General features: G+C 38.9%; 1 protein-coding gene across 6 annotated transcripts in view; it reads right to left on the bottom strand.

The window, feature by feature from the left end:
- Positions 1–23,241, bottom strand: part of LOC121315414 (ral GTPase-activating protein subunit alpha-2-like) — a 161,564-nt gene that overhangs the window by 114,557 nt on the left and 23,766 nt on the right. For all 6 annotated transcript variants that reach the window (XM_041249469.1, XM_041249471.1, XM_041249470.1 and 3 more), the window contains exons 5-16: positions 19,735–19,778; positions 19,084–19,264; positions 18,402–18,517; positions 16,149–16,287; positions 14,589–14,788; positions 9,933–10,163; positions 7,153–7,329; positions 6,500–6,610; positions 5,591–5,739; positions 4,492–4,600; positions 1,783–2,020; positions 844–1,008 (exon numbers count right to left, since the gene is read on the bottom strand). In XM_041249469.1, the coding sequence (XP_041105403.1) occupies positions 844–1,008; positions 1,783–2,020; positions 4,492–4,600; positions 5,591–5,739; positions 6,500–6,610; positions 7,153–7,329; positions 9,933–10,163; positions 14,589–14,788; positions 16,149–16,287; positions 18,402–18,517; positions 19,084–19,264; positions 19,735–19,778 (1,860 nt within the window). The remainder of the gene's footprint in view (positions 1–843; positions 1,009–1,782; positions 2,021–4,491; positions 4,601–5,590; positions 5,740–6,499; positions 6,611–7,152; positions 7,330–9,932; positions 10,164–14,588; positions 14,789–16,148; positions 16,288–18,401; positions 18,518–19,083; positions 19,265–19,734; positions 19,779–23,241) is intronic.

The following is a 23,241-nucleotide window of genomic DNA, read 5'->3' as shown; positions in this document are numbered from 1 at the left end:
CAAGGGGAACAATAGACACCATCTGCTTGCCTTTTATAATCACGACTTACTCTGTAAAGAAAACACAACCTCATAATGCTGCTGCTGAAATGTACTCTTTCATTAGGCTTTGCAGTCCTTTATGCAATCTTGTTATTGTATCTAGCAGAACCCAATTTGCTCAGTGAGTCAAATACCAAACTAAATTGCCAAAAATGAACCTTGATTATGTCTGCTTCTGCCAGACAAGGCTTTCTTAAACATATGCTGGCTTTGTCATGAAGCACATGCAAAAACAGATGCAAATGTTCAGAGAGAAGAAACACTACATAATTAAAAAGATGTTACTTGCAGGTAATTTTTTTCTAGTTTGAGACAGTTAAAACAAAATGTATTCCTCTTCAGAAAATGCTGCGCTTGCTTCAGAAGGGTTCCACAGTTTTAATTCAAGTTCCATTTTAGTGAACAATCGGATTTAAAAATGTGTTCTTCAGCACCTAACTTAGTTCAAAATAACATGAGTATTAGTATTCTGGGTCTTCAGAGAAATTGAATTTGACATGTCAATACAATCTAAATCTGTAATGTCACACAAAAGCATTCAATTTTACAATAATGTGTAAGTCTTCTTTTTAAAATATAATTTAGACTTAATTATGACATAGCAGTAAGCATGTTTTAGAGTGGTGAAAGACCTCCCTACAGTTAAAACTACTGTACCTTAAGAGAACATATGCAACTTTGTCTGTCGGCAATGTCTGTTTTCTAATAAAGCAAGGAATGCAGAAGTGGTAGTGGTAAACAGAACAATAGGAATGATCAAACACATTGTTTTTAAAAGTTTACACTGTATTGTGCTCTGACCTGTTGCTTTTTGCCGGACCATGTTTCTTGCTTTTTCCACTCCTGGAGCCCCTGATGTTGTGGCACTCCTGAATCGCATGGGCTCCTGTACTTCAGGGTGACTTCTCCAGCTCAGAGAAAACGATCTACCCATAGCAGCTCCCTTTTGAGCGTCCTGAATCACTCCTTAATTTATTCAACAAAGAGATCTCAAATTGCAAAGCAAGCTCGACGCTTATTAATAAAAAATATCACAGATATAGACATTTCATCAATTGCACCAACCAAATTGCTCATCAATTATTGATCCCTTTGATTATTGATATGGTTATAAGTTCATCAGGTTATTGTTTAAGTAGACATTTTAATACACTGTTTTTCAAGTTCCTGTAGTGGAAAACAAGCAACCAAAACAAACCTCAGAAAGCCCAAACGAGTTGCATCTAATTTACAGTACCATCCCTTGTATCTAGACACAAGGCCTTTGCAGAGTTGGAGCAAAGACAACCAAGGACATTGAACTGTCACTGGCTTCATCAGGCAGTATTGCCCAACCCCCTCAGCAGGGCACTTTCCCGACTGAAATACAGCAGACTCAGAGCATGATCTCTGCTGGATGTTAGTGTTAAGTACTGTAGGAATGACAATTAACCTCTAGGTTGGGAGATGTCAAGTTTAAATTTTATCTATGGAGACCAGTTAATACACCCATCACTTGAGCACCTTCAACAAGCTGTAAATTTCAAGTAAGGTGTCAGAAAAAGACTGCTTTTGCACTTCTGAACCCACAGATATAAGCACCTCACATCCCTTTCAGTTCTATATACATGGACATTTTATACTTGCTAAAATATCTATCTTTTATAAATGTCTATGTTTAAAAAAAACTAGCTTTGTCCTCTTTATAGCAGTAGAAACAGTTTCTCAAAGGTGACACATCTTCCAGATAGTGGCCCTTACCTCTGCCTCGCTGTTTCTTTTCTTTCTGTTCACTCAGTTTGTCGAGCGGCAAGCTGCTCATATCTAGGCCATAGACAGATCTTGCTATGACTCCTGTGAGAGAATCCATGATGTTGGCCCACTCGATGACTAGCTCCTCCCAAGCAGTGAGGGACGACAGCACACTGAGCAGCTCATCCCAGAGCTCCCGGGTGACAAGGACACTTAAATTAGCCCGAACCCAGGCTACCATTATCGTCTGTGAGTGAGGGGACAAGAGAAAGAAACCCTTTACAATGCAATTTACTGTAAACAAACAAAAATACATTTGTTGGTATTAACTTGATAATATTGCAGGAGTAGTACCATTTGTTCTCTCTTCGGTTATACACAGTAGGCCAGTGGTTCCCAACCTGTGGTTCCGCAGACCACTACCAAAACACGGTTACCCATTTCTACACAATAATATGTATTGTCCCGCAATATGTATTACTAAGCAACACATTATATGTAATTATAAGATACGTATGTATTCTGCATTTTCCTCCCTTTGTCGGTTTTCTTTTTATTACGGGTGTGTTTATAAATTAATATACAGCTATAAATGTACAATACCAAGCATCGCCTTCAAAGCCACTGTTAACTGAAACAAATACTAACTAAATAGCTTACACATTATGAAGGCACATTTGTCTTGTCAAAATTACAGAATTATTTATTTATTTATTTTTTAGCCAGCACTATTTTAAAAAAACAAATCTACACCTCATTTTACTGCTTGTGTTCACTGAATTTAAGGGGGGAAAAAAACATAATCTGCCTGTCCCAGCGCCTTTTCACTCCACATACAAGTAGAGCACTACATTGATACAGTTGGAATAACTAAATAAATAAATAAATAAATAACATTAAGTACTTCATTTTCAACAATACATTTGCTACAGTGTTGTCAGGGGTATAGAAATATAGCTATTATGTCAGTAAGTTTTTAGAGAGGTTAGCTGCATATAGTAACATAAGTTAATGTGAAACAAAAAGAGGCTGCATTTGTAGCTTGACTTGTTAACTGTACCGTGAATTATCGATTTCAGCTCCATGTCATTATATTGGTTTATTCAGCCAGGTTTAATATCTCACAAGACTATATGCCAAAAGTAAATTCTATTACCACTACTTCTGGAAATAATGTGTACAGTCTGTTCTTGTCGCTGTCATATTTAACCAAAATGTTATAAATCCTCTCGACTGTGTGCCACCAATCCTGTTTAATTTACACATCACAGCAGAAGTGGTATGCAACATCCTGTACCCTCTCCAATCATTTCTTCATTTTTCAAATCGTTTCCCACCCACCTTGTCTTCATATTCCAGTGTTTTCTATATGTACGTCGAGCGAAGCAGGCAATCACTGCGTTCAATAAATTGCGTTAGCAGCGGATAGACTAATTTACTACACGAGGTAACGGTTGCGAGACCAGCACTGGTATTTACATTTACTGGATCCGAGGATGAACCAAGCCCCAGTGCATTATTTGTCAGGACGTTTTGTCACACAAAACTCTTAAACCTGCAAAATTAAGACGCAATTTATCTACAAAGCACTCAGAATTGAAAATAATAAACATTTTAAACAAACGAAACACCAACTTTGCCATCAGCAACTTCAATACGCAAAATGGCAACATTCTGTGCTGACCTGGTAGTAAAGATTCAAGCCCAGGAATCTCACTCAGTCAGGTACGTTATATAAATACTTTACTTTCTACATGTATTTATACATATACAGACAAAAATTAGCTTAGAAATGAAACTGTGTGCCATGTGGTCCATGTGAAAATTCAAACATAAAGGTAGTCCCTACTTTGATAAAGGTTGGGAGCCACTGCAGTAGAAAATTATTCTGTCAGGTATATTAAAACAGGAGCCAGGTCTTGCACATGTGATATGTTTTACCATGACATGACAAGAGATGCAGAACAAAATGCGTGTGTTACGCTTCAATTAAACAATAGCTGAGATACACTTTAAAAGCTACAAAAAAACCTCATCCGGCAAAGTGCAGCACCTAAGTGACCATCTCAGGTTATGCACATGGTAAGCAATGCCTGGAAGCAGGCCAGATAACACCACGCATGTCAGGCTTTTTTGAAGCAGCTCACATGGAGATTAAACGAACGTTTCGCAAGACTGGGGTTGGGCTGCTTATATAATAAGTTTGTTTAAAAACCATAAAGGCGCTCCGCGTGGAGTCCTGGAGATCGCAGGTTCGAGTCCAGGCTATTTCATTGCTGACTGTGACCGGGGGTTCCTAGGGGGCGGTGCACAACTGGTCGAGCGCCACCCGGGTAGGGAGGGCTTAGGCCGGCAGGGGAATCCACGGCTCACCCAGGGGAATCCACGGCTCACCGCGCACCAGCGACCCCTGTGGCTGATAGGGCACCTCTGTTTCCCGAGTCGCCGGGGGGTTGCAGCAGTGAACCGAGATACAAATAATAATTGGGCACGCCAAATTGGGGAGAAAACCGGGGTGAAAAAAAACATTGGCGATGACTAAATAAAAAAAAAAAGAAAAACCATGACAGGAAGATGGCAGGCTCTAAAAGACCACTAGATAACAGCTTCCCACACATGAAGGAATTCTACACAGTCTACAAACACTTGGAGATAAATATCCCAGGTTCTGGAAGTGAAGTGTAAATAGGAATGGTATAAGTTCTGGCACACCCTTACCCGAAAAAGCATTCCAGCCAGGCTTGTGGCAAACACATCTTTAGTGTTTTCCTGTGGCCTTCGCATCACAGCATCAGTGATTCTAAGCAATACTTGTAACATTTGCTCCCTGTTAGAAAGAAAATTCATAAATAAATACATTATATCCAATTCTGTATGCTTTTATGGGTTCAGTGCATCTTCCAATGTGGAAGTCTGATTGATTAACACTGCTTATAAAGCTGTACTGAACACATCCCCGGTTATACAATTAATTATCTACACAGTGCACTGTTGGTGTGATTCTCTAGAAAACAGTACCACAGACTCCCGTGCAGTAGAAACATGGAAAGTAGGCTTAGAACTAATATACACTTTTTCATATGGATAACTATTCCATGAAGTATGGTACACACTTTTGCATGTTGATAGCTATTCCATGAAAAATGGTAGACACTTTTTCATATGGGTAACTATTCCATGAAGAATGATATACACTTTTTTCATATGGATAACTATTCCATGAAGAATGGTACACACTTTGTCATATGGATAGCTATTCCATGAAGTAATGTACATACCATACTTCATGGAAAACATCAGGCCAGGAAATGAATGGGATACACAACAGGCAAGTACTTGGGGTGACACGCAAACATGCTTGTTTCTATAGTAAATAAAAATGTAAACAAAAACCAAACACTTTACAAAAAAAAAAAGTTTAACCCCATCCATGCTGCAAAAACAAGAATAACAAAACGTGTTTTATAGAAATTACACAATACATTTTAAATAATAATAACACAAATACAAAATAAACCATAATACACACAGGGGCGGGGGCGGACCCACAGTGGGGGGGGACCCACAGTGTGCTACCCACTTTTTAATACTGATAACCATTCAATGAAGTATGGTACACAGAGAGACATGAACCCTTGTAAGTCACCATGCAGCATGTGTTCCATGCACAGATACAAGCTGCATCTTGTTTAGTAATCAGCTTTGTTCCAAGGTCTTCATACAATTCAGCAACCCACAATGAGAATATTGATTTGGCTTGTTACGCTCTGATCCTTCCCACCTGCCCCTAAAAACTTAAAACTAAATAAATACTAACCAGGTCTGCTTATTCATGGTATGCTCCATTATCATTTTCCTGTAAATATTGAGCACAGATTTACACACGTCAACCTGGTCTTCCATGAGCTTTGGGACATCAGGACAAGGTTCAAGTAAGAAGACATTGGAAGAATTTGTCAGGAACACCTTTATAGAAAAAATAAATAAATAAATAAATAAATAAATAAATACTGTGCTGAACTGCTAACGGCTTCTGGTAGACTTTTGCAATATCATTTTGTAGTTTCTTTGATTACATGATGTTAAATAAAAGATCTAAGTTCTGCTCATCTATCTATCTATCTATCTATCTATCTATATATCTATCTATATATCTATATCTATATATATATATATATATATATATATATATATATATATATATATATATATCTATATATATATATATATATATATATATATATATATATATATATATATATATATATATATTATTTCTTTATTTTTTCTAAATTACACCTAACCCTAAAATTCAAGATAATGCAAAACTTTTGGCCATAGCTGTGCATCACTATCATTACAATTAGAAGCAATAGCACTTCCAAAACAGAATTTCTGAACTGTTTTAATAATATAAAAACAGTCCCCGACGCTGCACTTCGGCATCCAAGATTCCCCAATCACGTGTTGCAATCAACAGGGGTGTAATTTTCCCTTTAAGGTGCATGCAGCAATTACATCTTTCCTTGTGTTTAATGAAAAATGCTCATAAAGACCAGTCATAAGATTAGTTCTTTCACGCATCCCTAGCACACCATCGAGGGTGTTAACATTAGAGCATGTGGGTGTATGTTTTAATCTGCTATAGAATTCTCTTCATTCGACTGGCTGTGTTAACAGGACTGTGGCCTTTGGAGCATCCACTGCAAGCTTGTTAAACATATACCTGCAACATAGATTGGACCCCAGCTTTGACATCTGCGTTTTCCTCTTCGTTAATGCAGCCTCTGCTTATTGCACTGCTGGAAGTGCGCTTGTGACTGGGATGCTCTGTAGGCTGAGAAAGCATGACAGCACTCAGGTATTGAGAGCTACACAAATGAGCACACTGTATGTAGGAATGTTTGAATGTTACTTGTTGTATGTACCGCACACTTCTCCAGCTGGATTTGTGATACAGCTCCCATTTGCACATTACACAACAAATCACCACTAGCAGAAACTGTTAGTAGACAATTAATTGTAAGAAAAAAAAAAAAAAACAGAAAACATTTTTTGGTACCTCCAAATCAGCAGCGGCTATTTTGTAAGAAACAACAACAGTGATGACATGACCTCCATCAATCAGGCCATTGTTGTATGCCTTGGACCGAGTGACTGTTGTTTCACTGAAGGCAAAGCATGGGATGTCACCAATTGGTTGAATTTGTCACTGTAGTTTTTTTGTTGGCCTAATAAACTTTCTGTATGGGACCAGGTACCAAATACAACTCTTCAAAACAGTTTGCATTGGAAATATGCTCCCATAATGTGAGCCATTCTGAACTTTTTTTTCTCTATGTCCTACTGTAAGGGACAGTGCAGGTGTGCTGCACTTACCTGTTTGCTGTCTGTCTCTATTTCCTGCAGAGGATCAGAATGCACTCCTTCCTCCTCTCCCCGCTTGCTCTTTTCTGGCTCAGTCATGAATACAGGCTTATCTTGCAGGATCCACTTCTTGTAAACCTGTATCACCTTTCTTGTTGCAGAGGCCTCACAAGATGGTAACAGGAAAGCCTGGAACATATGAATAAAAAGTCAGCTTGCATGCAAGATGTGGCAGGAACTCTGTGTTTTGTAAAAGGGTCTGGGTAATATCTATTACACCTTTAAGAACTGGCATAAAGCAAACGTGCGGTGGAAATTCTTTGTTTGTGGTGGAGTCGGAAGGGTTCATAACGAAAAATGTATTCATTTTCTAAATGGAGTTCTGAAGGCTGAAAAAACTGAAAATATAAACCAGAGCAACAGAAGAGATTATACTGACAGGACAAAATATTGTATTTGGGTCTTCTGATTTTTCTGTGTTTTCCACCGACTCCTTTAAAAATTGAATCAATACCTGTTAAGCCATTCGTGTCTCTCAAATCACACTGTGTTTATATTAAAACATTTCATTTACAGGGTTTTTCTATGAAACAACTAAATGGGCTTTTAAATCATAAGTCTTACTTTTTCATTTCAAAGCAGAAGAGACTCCGTTTTTTTTTTTTAATGTAAACACAGTGACGCAGAATGACTGTAATAAAGTGTGTCCAGCATAAAATACTGCCTTTCATTATAGCTTTAATACAGATTAGTCGCTTATGAACATGTTGTGATCTCCTTTGTACATTCTGGTTGTTAATCAAAAATTAAGCTTTGGCCAATTTAGTTATTTCACAGAAAAAGCCCTGTAAATTAAATCAATTTTACTATTACATGTTTCTCAGTTGTCAGTGAGATACATAAATGGCTTAACAGGTATCATTTGAATTCTTAAAGGAGAGTAGAAAAGCCAGCGGAAAACACTGAAAATCAGAAGCCCTAATTATATTCAATGGTCACAAGTGGGGCTTTTGATGATAATCAACTCATAAGAGATAATGTTAATTTAAGTGCAAAATGATTATCCCATTTTATTTTCCAAAAAATCTATATATAAACATTTTAAAATTTAAAGAAAAAGACATTATTTGAATTTCTACTTTCAGATTATTTAGTGCTAGTAACGACACATCACCCAGGTCTGAAGATATATTAACGGCTTACAAAAGCTGGGATCTAACCTTATTTTAGGAAAGACCTTTAAGAAGCTGTTCAACACAGAATGTTTTATTTCACAGATTCAAACAATCTGTTTAAGACATACATGCAATTACATTGAAAGTATCACTAGAGGGCAGTACAAGCCAAAAACAAACCCATATTTCCTAAATTCAGGAATTTACAGCGGTTTGCAGAAGTATTCACTGCCCTGTAAAGTTTTCACATTTTGTTGGCACCTGAGCGTACTCCACGACGCTTTCAAATTAGACTTTACATGTAGAATCTACACAAACTACTCCACATTGATAAAGTTAAAAAACCTGCATATACAATATAAATAAGTAAGATTTACAGAGAAAAACAGATTCACCTCAGTTGCATACGTATTCAACCCCTTTGCTTCTGCAGCCCTAAATCAGCTCGGGTGCAAATGATTTATTTGAAAGGTCACAAAATTAGTGAAATGGTTTCAGCCTGTGCGTACACAAAGAGGTTTAACTTGTAGAAAATTTCCCTGAGGTATATAAAGACTTTCAAACTGCAACTCAGTGATCCAACAAAGCAACCATGAAGACCAAGGAGCTTTCAGGGATAAAGTGGAGGAGAGGCACAGAGCAGGAGAAGGATACAAGAGCATTTCAAAAGGTGCTGATTATCCCTCTCAGCACAGTGAAATCCATCATTAAGAAGTGGAAGATACATCATACCACACAGACACTACCCGGATCAAGGCGCCCTCCCAAAATGAGCAGCCAGGTAAACAGAAAACTAGTTCTGGATGTCACTCTGATTCACACTTCAACAGGACAATGACCCGAAGCACAAAGCCAAAGCCACACAGTGGTTGAACAAGAAGAGAATTAATGTTCTTGAGTGGCCCATTCAAGGTCCTGACTTCAATCGAAAATTTATGGCAAGACTTGAAGATTGCAGACCATCGACGATCCCCAACAAACTTATCAGAACTGGAGCAATTATCCCATGAAGAACGGGCAAAAATGTCACCATCCTACTGTGCAAAGCTAGTAGAGACCTATCCAGAAACAATCATAACAGTAATTGCTGCAAAAGGTGCTTCTTAAGGGGCTGAATACTTATGCAACCAGTAAATTTAATTTTGTACATTTTCTTTTTACGTTTTGCTGACATTTAACCTCCTCCTCATATAACAGTGTTCAGTTTAACCACTACAGCAATGAATAAAAAAAAAACGTTTGTTTGAAAAACTGTGCATAGATTATATGTAATTCAACAAAATGTGACATTATTGGTAGGGGGTGAATACTTCTGCAAACCGCTGTATTTTCAGAATGCACAATGTTACCTCAAAGTTAATGTGAAGTACATAAGGCAAGAAAGATTGTGCTATGGAATATTTTTATTTTGTATTACTTTATTTAACCTTTGTCACAATGATCAAAAGACGTGATTCATTTAGGATGAAGGACAAATAAAAGCACTGATAGAAATGTTTGCATGCTATCAAGGGCAATCTCTAATTGTCAGTATGTTTATCAGATATTAATAAATAGCACCATTCAAAGTAGGATTTCTTGTAGGAGGATTCAAATCGATTAATTTACAGTACATACCTGGTGGAATACTTCATTTACAAAATTCACATTGTCCCTGGTAGACAGCAGAATCCACTGCACCATGTCATAGACTGTCCGGTGCTCCTCTTCAATGCTGCAAAGGCTGGAGTTACTGAGTCTTCTGTCAGACAGAGTGCTGCTGTTGGAATGGTTCTTGTCCTGTTCAATGGGTCCATTGCTCTCAGCCTCAGAGTTCTTCTCTTGACTTGTACTGCCTGCAGTTACAGTCTGTGCAGAGATAACAAAATAGACAGAGAAGATTGAACAAGAATCTTTAAACTGGCTGTTCACAAGCTTTATAACTCAACTATTAGGATATTACTGCTCCTCTCAGAAATTCACTTAATGCACGTATACATACTGTACACACGTGACAATATATTTTATGTCAATGGTTTGAAACTAGCACTAGTTTTGCGCAAGGGCCTGTCTTTCAGAACTTATCTTGTTGAGTTGTATTAATGAAATGAACAGATGCCAGGAGTTTGAACAATCAGGAACCTGGTAAATCCGCTCTGAACTGAACGTACTTAAGGTTTACAGGAGTTATTCATGCAGCTATAAGGGAGGAGCATCACTTAATTAACAATCTAATTGAAGGTATTTCCATATCCCAGAACTGAGAGCAGGGCGAGTTTCAAGCCATGAAAATAAATAATAAATTACCCAAACCCTCACAAGAAATTGTTTTGACCAACACAAAAAATATTTGTGAGAGAAGATCGATATTTTTTCCTGCAAGCATGCAAAGCCTACAAACATGTTTCTTGTTTTCCTACTGTGCAATAGCCAGACCGCTAGGGCAGCTGGGATTTCAAAATCAACACTGTAGTACAGATACATGATTTAGCTGGCATTTCAATGTAATTGGAGGAGACAATGCTTGGATGGTTTAATGTCAATTCTTCCTGCAGACCTAAGCCCCATATAGATATTCCAAAGTTTACGGTAAGAGTGCAGTTATTTTATTTTTTTTGCAAATATACATTATGAAATCCATTGAATGCCCCTTGATTATAAGCACGACAGTAAGTGCGTGTTTAGAAGCTTATAGTCAGTATTACTGGTTTAAATTGGTGTGAAGTGATGGGAATGGTGTTTGAAATTGGTGTAGGTACTGCAGGACTGCAGAACAGGTTAACAGATTTAAAGGTTTTAATAAACAGTGCAGCTTGTTATCCTGACTGTTGTTCTTATGTGCTTAAATGTGCATAACACGGTTTATAGAATAAGCTAGTGCTGTGTTAAACTTTATTTGGCCACCTTATGTTGGAAAAAAAAAAACAATGTCAAACATATATGTACCATCCCTGAGTGGTTTCAAGGTCTGTTTTGTGCTATAAATTACTACACAACTTCTCAAAAAGACACAGAAGAATGAATCCGCTATAAAGCTTTTATTTGTGTCCGTGAATGAAACTTAGTATTCAGACTCACTAGTTTGGGGCAGACACTAGCATTAGCAATGGATGCAGGGTGTTGGCAGGGATGTTTGGGACAGACACTAGCATTAGTAATAGATGCAGGGTGTTGGCAGGGATGTTTGGGGCAGACACTAGCATTAGTAATAGATGCAGAGTGTTGGCAGGGATGTTTGGGGGGGGCAGACACTAGCATTAGTAATAGATGCAGGGTGTTGGCAGGGATGTTTGGGGGGCAGACACTAGCATTAGTAATAGATGCAGGGTGTTGGCAGGGATGTTTGGGGCAGACACTAGCATTAGTAATAGATGCAGAGTGTTGGCAGGGATGTTTGGGGCAGACACTAGCATTAGTAATAGATGCAGGGTGTTGGCAGGGATGTTTGGGGCAGACACTAGCATTAGTAATAGATGCAGGGTGTTGGCAGGGATGTTTGGGACAGACACTAGCATTAGTAATAGATGCAGGGTGTTGGCAGGGATGTTTGGGGGGGCAGACACTAGCATTAGTAATAGATGCAGGGTGTTGGCAGGGATGTTTGGGGGGGCAGACACTAGCATTAGTAATAGATGCAGGGTGTTGGCAGGGATGTTTGGGGGGGCAGACACTAGCATTAGTAATAGATGCAGGGTGTTGGCAGGGATGTTTGGGGGGGGCAGACACTAGCATTAGTAATAGATGCAGGGTGTTGGCAGGGATGTTTGGGGCAGACACTAGCATTAGTAATAGATGCAGGGTGTTGGCAGGGATGTTTGGGGCAGACACTAGCATTAGTAATAGATGCAGGGTGTTGGCAGGGATGTTTGGGGGGGCAGACACTAGCATTAGTAATAGATGCAGGGTGTTGGCAGGGATGTTTGGGGCAGACACTAGCATTAGTAATAGATGCAGGGTGTTGGCAGGGATGTTTGGGGGGGCAGACACTAGCATTAGTAATAGATGCAGGGTGTTGGCAGGGATGTTTGGGGGGGGCAGACACTAGCATTAGTAATAGATGCAGGGTGTTGGCAGGGATGTTTGGGGCAGACACTAGCATTAGTAATAGATGCAGGGTGTTGGCAGGGATGTTTGGGGGGGCAGACACTAGCATTAGTAATAGATGCAGGGTGTTGGCAGGGATGTTGGGGGGGGCAGACACTAGCATTAGTAATAGATGCAGGGTGTTGGCAGGGATGTTTGGGGGGGCAGACACTAGCATTAGTAATAGATGCAGGGTGTTGGCAGGGATGTTTGGGGCAGACACTAGCATTAGTAATGGATGCAGGGTGTTGGCAGGGATGTTTGGGACAGACACTAGCATTAGTAATAGATGCAGGGTGTTGGCAGGGATGTTTGGGGCAGACACTAGCATTAGTAATAGATGCAGAGTGTTGGCAGGGATGTTTGGGGCAGACACTAGCATTAGTAATAGATGCAGGGTGTTGGCAGGGATGTTTGGGGCAGACACTAGCATTAGTAATAGATGCAGGGTGTTGGCAGGGATGTTTGGGACAGACACTAGCATTAGTAATAGATGCAGAGTGTTGGCAGGGATGTTTGGGACAGACACTAGCATTAGTAATAGATGCAGGGTGTTGGCAGGGATGTTTGGGGGGGCAGACACTAGCATTAGTAATAGATGCAGGGTGTTGGCAGGGATGTTTGGGGGGGGCAGACACTAGCATTAGTAATAGATGCAGGGTGTTGGCAGGGATGTTTGGGGCAGACACTAGCATTAGTAATAGATGCAGGGTGTTGGCAGGGATGTTTGGGGCAGACACTAGCATTAGTAATAGATGCAGGGTGTTGGCAGGGATGTTTGGGGGGGCAGACACTAGCATTAGTAATAGATGCAGGGTGTTGGCAGGGATGTTTGGGGCAGACACTAGCATTAGTAATAGATGCAGGGTGTTGGCAGGGATGTTTGGGACAGACACTAGCATTAGTAATAGATGCAGGGTGTTGGCAGGGATGTTTGGGGGGGGCAGACACTAGCATTAGTAATAGATGCAGGGTGTTGGCAGGGATGTTTGGGGGGGGCAGACACTAGCATTAGTAATAGATGCAGGGTGTTGGCAGGGATGTTTGGGGGGGGCAGACACTAGCATTAGTAATAGATGCAGGGTGTTGGCAGGGATGTTTGGGGCAGACACTAGCATTAGTAATAGATGCAGGGTGTTGGCAGGGATGTTTGGGGGGGCAGACACTAGCATTAGTAATAGATGCAGGGTGTTGGCAGGGATGTTTGGGGGGGGCAGACACTAGCATTAGTAATAGATGCAGGGTGTTGGCAGGGATGTTTGGGGCAGACACTAGCATTAGTAATAGATGCAGGGTGTTGGCAGGGATGTTTGGGACAGACACTAGCATTAGTAATAGATGCAGGGTGTTGGCAGGGATGTTTGGGGGGGGCAGACACTAGCATTAGTAATAGATGCAGGGTGTTGGCAGGGATGTTTGGGGGGGCAGACACTAGCATTAGTAATAGATGCAGGGTGTTGGCAGGGATGTTTGGGGGGGCAGACACTAGCATTAGTAATAGATGCAGGGTGTTGGCAGGGATGTTTGGGGCAGACACTAGCATTAGTAATAGATGCAGGGTGTTGGCAGGGATGTTTGGGGGGGGCAGACACTAGCATTAGTAATAGATGCAGGGTGTTGGCAGGGATGTTTGGGGGGGCAGACACTAGCATTAGTAAAAGATGCAGGGTGTTGGCAGGGATGTTTGGGGGGGCAGACACTAGCATTAGTAATAGATGCAGGGTGTTGGCAGGGATGTTTGGGGGGGCAGACACGAGCATTAGTAACAGATGCGGGGTATCTCATGGTAAGGAAAAAAATAGAGCAGCTACTGAGTTTAGCGTCATAGCTAATAAGAGAGATACAGTCCAACCAGAGGAAATATGCAGTGTGAATTATAAGCTGTTTAAATTAAAGCGAACATTGGTAGGTATTCAGCAGGCAAGTTTTAACTTTATTTTGCTTCAAGTAGATTTATTCAAGTCTTTCCTTTTCTAAGAGTGTACTGTGTTAATGTCTTGTCGATCTTTTGAAACCTAGCCACTACAACTTCCAAGCATGAAAAGACCACAGTCTCCTTTCAAACAGAAAACAGCTTGCGAATAAAAGTCTGGTAAAAACACCTCATGTAATTTCCTGGTACTTTAACAAAGCTTGACTCCACCTGCCTTCCAAAGCAATTATTCCTTTGTGTAAAACTCCTACTTTCCTGTTTTAGCTGCTTAAACATACCTGGATTATTCTGGGAAGCACCTCCCCTCCATTCTTAGTGTTTAGAGCTGCTGTGACATACTTCTTTTCCAGAAAGAAGGTCACGAGCCATTTGATAAAAGCAACGCGCGCTGCCAGAAATTGGTCTCTTGTGCAGTAAGTACTCTCATTGTTGCGAGTCACAGGAAGGTACAGTGGCTTTGGTCTGAGCTGAGGAATAGCTAGACAGTGAGAAATAGAAAAGTTAACCATGTGCTCATTGCACTATATATATGAATATATATGAATCAGTGGCTGGAAATCCTGGCCTGTGATTAGTTAAAACCTTATCATCAGAGCAAAAATAAATTGGATTGGCAATAGTATTGGTCTGTCATGTGATTGGTTCACATCACTACCAGTCCCGCCCCTTTTCAAAGGAATGCCTTTCTCCCCTGCACACCTCTCAACAACAGAAAATGGCTGAACACCGATTCTGCGATTTAACAGAAAATGAATTGCAAAACATACAACAAAAGAATGATGCTCCAAACACTAAAATGGTGATTAAAACGTCACTGTTACTGTTTTCTGACTCGACGATGTCAGCAAGCCACGCGGAGAGCTGGACACCCAAAACACTTGTATAACTATAAGCGGTATGAAAAAACATTTTCTGTTATTTATTTATTTACTTACTTACGCTGTATCAGCCATATTTAAACAAAATATATGTCAATATTTATTTGCGTATGCTGCACAGCTATATTTAAACAAAATACACGAAACAAGAAACACGTATATCTTTATAACTTTAGCCCTTCCACACATCTGGCCTGAGCAAAAAAAAAAAAAAAAAAAAAAAGAAAAACAACATACCTCGATGAAATATGGACAGGATGAATTCAGAACCATGGCTAGCCTCCTTACACTCATCACTAATACACTGTTCTAATGTACATCACAAAACAAAGCCCTGACTCCCAATGAATCGTAAATATTGTAATAGACGAGGTCTGACTGACTTGCCCCCTAGATTGCTCTTTCGTTGTTGTCTCACTTATTTACTAAAACATGTTCAGTTCATACATATGAATTGATTAAGCATTCTGTAAGTGTGTTAAATATGCTGCTTTCTGAACACCTTCACTCATCTTGTTGCCACTGTTAAGCAACCACACTGTATTCACATTCACAATACAGTACAGCAGTAAGAAGTGCTTTTTCCAAAACTATTTTGATTTGGCATTAATACAAGCATATAAAGCAAAATCTTTTCATAATAGTTATAACAAACAAAACAAAAATAAAACTTAAATGGACCAATGTGTATACACACATTGAGGGGTAATAATTCTGCTTTTTAAAATTAAAGGGAAAAAATATGAATTCCCATGGAAAAAAATAGACAAAAAGATCCCATTTTAATCAAAAAGGATTTTTTTTGTTGTTTTTTTTAGCGTCCAAGAACAACATTCAATATAGAAACAAGATCTTAAATAATAGCCCAGACAGCAGCTCACTGTAGATGTGTGTGTTTATGTAAATCCAGTGAAAGCAGTAACAGTAGGTCCCTCTGTTCAACACTACAGAACTACTCACCCAGCAGAGGCTTGTACACGTTGGTGAGCTTTGTAAAGGATGGAAACAAATGAGGAAGGTAGTACTTCTTAAAGAGCGTGAAGAGAAACCTGAAGCCAGTGTCTTTATTTTCTCTGTTCCTCCATTCTAAGCTTGAAGCCTTTATAGAAAAATGAAGAAAAGCTTTTATGCAGGAGCAATTTGATATGGGCACATTTTACCCAAAGAAAAAGCTGTATCAGAAGGCTGGCTGGATTTGTTAAAGCCTGCAGTTTTTATATGTCTTGCTGATGTACCCTTCTTGTTCAGATTCACTCTGTATCATTTTCTGTTTCAGTCATCGCACCGTGGTGACATTTAGAGCATCCCTGTCACCTCAAAATAGCTCTCTGAATCACATCTAACCATGAAGTACAGCAACAGAACCTGCAGAACTCTCTGACTCACGTCTAACCTTGAAGTACAGTAACAGAACCTGCAGAACTCTCTCTGAAATCATGTCTAACCGTGAAGTACAGCAATAGAACCTGCAGAACTCTCTGACTCACGTCTAACCTTGAAGTACAGTAACAGAACCTGCAGAACTCTCTCTGAATCACATCTAACCTTGAAGTACAGTAACAGAACCTGCAGAACCCTCTCTGAAATCATGTCTAACCTTGAAGTAGAGTAACAGAACCTGCAGAACTCTCTCTGAATCACATCTAACCTTGAAGTATAGTAACAGAACCTGCAGAACTCTCTCTGAAATCATGTCTAACCTTGAAGTACAGCAATAGAACCTGCAGAACTCTGACTCACGTCTAACCTTGAAGTACAGTGACAGAACCTGCAGAACCCTCTCTGAAATCATGTCTAACCTTGAAGTACAGTAACAGAACCTGCAGAACTCTCTCTGAATCGCATCTAACCATGAAGTACAGTAACAGAACCTGCAGAACTCTCTCTGAAATCATGTCTAACCTTGAAGTACAGTAACAGAACCTGCAGAACTCTCTCTGAATCACATCTAACCTTGAAGTACAGTAACAGAACCTGCAGAACGCTCTCTGAAATCACATCTAACCGTGAAGTACAGTAACAGAACCTGCAAAACTCTCTCTGAAATCATGTCTAACTTTGAAATGCAGTAACAGAACCTGCAGAACTCTCTCTGAATCACATCTAACCTTGAAGTACAGTAACAGAACCTGCAGAACTCTCTCTGAAATCACATCTAACCTTGAAGTACAGTAACAGAACCTGCAGAACTCTCTCTGAAATCATGTCTAACCATGAAGTACAGCAATAGAACCTGCAGAACTCTCTCTGAATCACATCTAACCTTGAAGTACAGTAACAGAACCTGCAGAACTATATGACTCACATCTAACCTTGAAGTACAGTAACAGAACCTGCAGAACTCTCTCTGACTCACGTCTAACCTTGAAGTACAGTAACAGAACCTGCAGAACTCTCTCTGACTCACGTCTAACCTTGAAGTACAGTAACAGAACCTGCAGAACTCTCTCTGACTCACGTCTAACCTTGAAGTACAGTAACAGAACCTGCAGAACTATGACTCACATCTAACCTTGAAGTACAGCAATAGAACCTGTAGAACTCTCTGACTCACATCTAACCTTGAAGTACAGTAACAGAACCTGCAGAACTCTCTCTGACTCACGTCTAACCTTGAAGTACAGTACTAGAACTGCCCCCTGCAGAACTCTGTCTACTGGAGATAAGAAATTCTGTACATCAGTAAGAAACACTAGACATACCACACAGAAGAGATGGACATGGTATCTCTTGCATCCACAAGACGCACGGGTTAATGGTTATAACCTGGTGTACAACATGTACTTAGAGCTTAGACATCCTCAGAACTGTACATCTTTAGTGTTAGTTGTAGTTTATCAAAAACTATCTAGAATTGTAGGATTGAAACATAATTAAAACAAAAACATATATGAAAACTACAGTGTTATGTAATGCAATATGTTAACGTAACATTATTCAGCAGGTTTCATTCGTCTTTATGAAGCAAAATGTGTTAATTCTATATGGTGATGCAAAACATTTGGCCATAGCTGTACATAAGGATTCTAATCTGCAAAGGTTAGTACAAACTCTCAATTGTAACTATAATGCAGTCTGGGCGAGAATTACAGCAGTGGGTTGATTTGGTTTGCAATCGTAATGTAAGCGCTTTCCTGGAAAATCAGTTTCTATAACGTATCGTTACACTGTAAACTCAGTATAAAATGTCCTCCTTTGTTCCTAACTTCTTACCTGGATAACCATGTTCTTCAGAACAATTTGTAGAAAATAGCATGTCTGGTCTTCAGCTATCTTTTCACCTGCTACTGCTGGCACTAGAGGCGTGATTTCTTCAGAAACAACCTTGGCTTCAAGGGGACAATGAAATGGATATTAACCAGCCAGCTGACTGCACTGCACATAGCTAAATATATGCATACATTAACTAATGTATACAGTACAGTGTCCAGATAACACTGTGCAACACAATTTTTGTTCCTGGGTAGTAAGTGTTATTTTCTAATTGCTTATGCCTCAAAAGTATATTTAAATACAGAATAATCATAAATCTCGAAAAACTACTCACTTCTAAATCTTTTGTAGTCATTTTTGTATTACTTTAGTATAAATACATGTTAATTTGGAGTCATATGTTGTTTTTTCTGACTTTATGTGAACGAAAAGACACACATCTGCCCGTTTTCCCAATGGAAATAGCGATATTTTGAAATATCACTGTCCTGGTCACAAAAGCAAAGTTTGTGGGGAATAATAGCCATTTTCTATACTTTTGAGGCATAAGCAATTAGGAAGTAAAACTTACTACCCAGGAACAAAAAAATAAATAAATAAAAAATGTGTTACACGGTGTAATGTATCGATAAATAACACTAGCAACCAAGCACTACCAGAGTTGTACTGCATGGTAACTCACCATCCGGAGCGTTACTGTAGGAGCTGGTAATAATAGTATCCAGCGTGCAGGGACCCCTTGAGGAAGTCACTGTTGGAAATCCAGGCACGAGGCAAGCAAAGATTAAAAACTGTTCTTCTAAGCAATTTGTCTGTAGTGCTTGAATCCACTGTAAAAACAGTCTGATTCCTTCACATCTTATCTATGTAAAAAAATAATAATAATAAAATTGTTTTAAGTCAAAGAGTATAAGACGGTCAGAGTTGAAAAGCTTTGTAAACATTCCTTATGTTTCACTCTAGTCATGTACTTGCTTTCCTAATGTAGTGCATGTCTTAGCAGTAATACATTACCTTCATTGATTTACCTTGTCTCAACATTATAAAAATTACAAAATAACCTATTTTGCTATATTTACAGCATGTTCAATTTCCATTACAGCAAGTTCAAACCATTTTAACAAGTTTAAAATATCCTATTAAAAAATATAGTAATTCACACATTATTATACAACAACTGGATGCAGCTCTCCCATTGTTTGATAGAGGTCAGCCGTTCTGTTTGTCAATAAATCACGGCTGACATGATGACACTCAATGCACCTGTTTTAAAACCGCTGTTTACTGATGAATCACGTCACACTCATTAGCATAGTGATCCAAAAAGCTCTACCTTGACTGAGTTTCCAGTGTGCAAAAGCTTCTTCAAAATAGAACCTGAAACAGGAGAAGTTTTAATTAATTTTTGCAAAGTGAAATACTGAAAATGATTTACTGGGAGAAATACGATACGTATGGAAATGCTATCATTGAAATAATAAATTACTGTACATTCACTATAAGCCCTTTCAATAAACGGAGATCTACGAGGTTCAAAATAATCCTTAGGGAACTTAGATTTGCATTTTCATTTTGTGCAAGGCATGTCTGAGCACCTCAAAAGCCAGACAAGGCTATGGATACCAGTGGGAGTTACATGTGTGAATTAATTTAAGATATTATTGTACAGACAGATGTAGCTCATTAATAGAAATCTTTAGCCCTTAAGGAAACTGGATGCATTGGCTAAATGGGTAAATTACACGTTTGTTAACAAGTTTTTGGTCAAAGGACTGATGACATTAATTAATCATACCAGTTCTACCACGTCAGAATGGCTCCTTAATCTGTGTATCTTAATAATTGCTTAAGAAGGTCAATACATGCTTGAGGAGTCTGGTAATGGGAGGAATCATTGCACTTTAACAGAGCAGGTAAGATTACTGGGTAGATCCTGTGTGTCACATACACATCTTGTACTCCCTTACAATAAATAGGTGGCAACACAAATGAGTAATATAATTAGGAGGTTACAGGACATTGTATAGGGTAACTAATAATTAAAACTCTTTGCTTCACACAAAATGCCAAGCTACCAATCCCTCAACTTTGTTATAGTAGCAGTCTTTTAAAATAAGATACAAAGTGAAATAAATAAAATAATAAGTAAATAAATAAATAAAAACACAAACACACACGCAAACATAGTATGTGCAATCCACACTCAACCGAGTCGAAACATGCGCGCCATTAACACATAATTAATTAAAATGTGTGTTAATGAATAGAACATTTGCACAGGGATTGAGGATGCAACAGAAACATTGATGAAACCGGCTTTAAAAATATCGGCTCTACTAATTTACTCCAGAAGAGCTGACAGGTACTGTATGAGATTATAACAGAGGCTATTAATTCCTCCAAGTTATTTATTGCATAGAATGCTGAAAAGAAGCACTGCATAACTTCATACAAAACTAGCATTTTAAGTGAGCATTGAATTTTCATTTTTATTTACCTGTTCTCTCTGCTGCCAATAATTTTCATTTTTGTATAATTAGTTTACTGTAGGCCAGTTTCTCCTGATTTTTCTTTTTCAAGAGTTATTATAATTACAGTTTAAACTAGAAGAGAGGAGAAAGGGCTTGGTTTGCTGTGAATAGCTGTGGCTGATCACAATAATTATATACCAGTAGGGTTTAGGATTTCTAAAACTGAGAAGCTCATTGGAGTTTTTTTGGGCTGAAACATAATGTCAAAGTGAAAAATACAATCTACAAATTGATCTAGTTGCAATGGACTGACTCGCATATCTATATAAAGTTGGGAAGCTAGCAATGAGCTACCGAAAATACTTTCCATCACTTTCAGCCCTGATCGCTCTTCCCGTCATGCTTCTTTCTCTAATATGTTTCCAGGTTAGGCCATTGTTTCTTTACTTCCTCGACTACAACTAAAATAAAAAGCATATGCTTGTAATAACCTATATTGCACAAAATCCACATTTTCATGTTTTATAATTGTCACAAAGATGGACGGAGTGGGTGACGTCAGACCAGAGGCAGGAAATAAACAACAAGAAAGGTGGAGTTTGGTGGAGCTGAGTGAATGGTCTCGCTCAGCATTTAATGAATGAACAGACAGACAGAAAATAAACGGTTGCAACAAACAAAAACACAGGACACGGCACATTCGCCAAAACAAAAGAGACAAACAAAACGAACTATACAGACAAACACGGTGAGCTGATTTAACGATTATTCTTATTCTTATTATTACCTCCATCTCCAATCCCATTCGCCACTCACCGAACACACAACCCTGACTATGTGAAAACATGCAGCTTTTATGCAGCTGTACCGAGACTCGACTGCTAATCAATCATTCAATTGGAGTCGCGGTACAACTGCATGTGAATTAATAAAATGCAATTCCCCGTGCTCACATATAACATTTTACTTGCACATGAAGTGCTGTGCAATCCTCGTGCCTAAATACAAATATACATTTTACACAGACCCGTTTATATCCCGTGTACCAGTGACAATACACCAACATAAACACACAACAAAATAAACACAGGTGTGGGCACTTTGCCACAATAATACATATCATTCATGCCCAAGTCCACGGCAATGTCTTTCCATATGTGTTCGTTCTTTGTAATCTTTGTTGGATTTATCATGAAGTAATTTTTGTTTGGCGGCACACACAATTAGATTTCCCATTTTGTTCAGAGAACTGCAAGAATCCATGTGTCTTCCCAGTCGTTTTTCATTGATCAAAGATCAAAAATCGGAGCAAATCAAACTTGTTTCAATTATAAAATTGAAGCATCACCGTTGTACGACAGTTACGGACTGAGCATGCAAAGTGCAATAGGGAATGCACATGATCATTTTTTTCTGTTTAGACTCACATTAAATGTGGATGCAGTGTGCAATGGCCTTAACTATGCAGTAAGTACTAATGTGTTTACATGTCAAACATCAAGCAGCATAGTAATCCCAGCCTCTGCCTTGAATAACAGTGCAAAGCTGCAGCTAGCCCTTTAACAGAGTACAGCACATGATGTCTGATTCACAATTATTATCAGAAGGCTTTGAAAGATATTAAAGCACTGGAAGATCCACCAGCTGAGCATCTGTACATTATCTTGTGCAAAAGTATGCGTGATGCCTCCATATACGCATTCAAGATCTCAGCACCAAAAAAACTACTGTCTACTGTATCATTTACAATTATAAATTACAACCTAAACTCATGCAGGGACTCAGGACTTACATCACATATAAGGCACTATTCACAAAGCATTGGCATACCAGCATTTAAATATGCTCTGCATTTACCAGAAGACTAATGTTTCTGGCACACAACACATTGTCCAGACTTGAATGTATAGATAATGTACTGCTAGAGTTTTGCATGACATGCAAATTACATGCACACTTTATTGATTTGCATGTGCTTATTTCATTACTGCCCATTCAAATATTCCATCTCTTTTCATAAAAGAAGGCAACATATGTTCTGACTGGTTTATTCCACAGAATGAAGTGGCTATTTCTATTCTTACTAACTGTATAATTGGTACTGAACTTTGGATGCATCACATTTTTTTTGCAATTGAACTGTGATAAGACTGAGGTTATGTTACTAGGTTCTCCTCACCAGTTTCATAAATCGAATAGTTTAAGCACGGCTATCGATGGTGTACAGATGGAGTTATGCTCTAAAATGGAAAATTTGGGGGTCATTTTTTACCCTAGCCAAACATTTGAGCCTCATGTATGGAATATCACCACGATGTCCTTTTATCATTTTCGGAATATTGCCAGACTATGTCCTGTTCTCTCTATGC

Source organism: Polyodon spathula, chromosome 5 (genome assembly GCF_017654505.1).
Source record: "Polyodon spathula isolate WHYD16114869_AA chromosome 5, ASM1765450v1, whole genome shotgun sequence".
NCBI classification, from domain to species: Eukaryota; Metazoa; Chordata; class Actinopteri; order Acipenseriformes; family Polyodontidae; genus Polyodon; species Polyodon spathula.
This window is presented reverse-complemented; position numbering and strand designations above follow the sequence as displayed.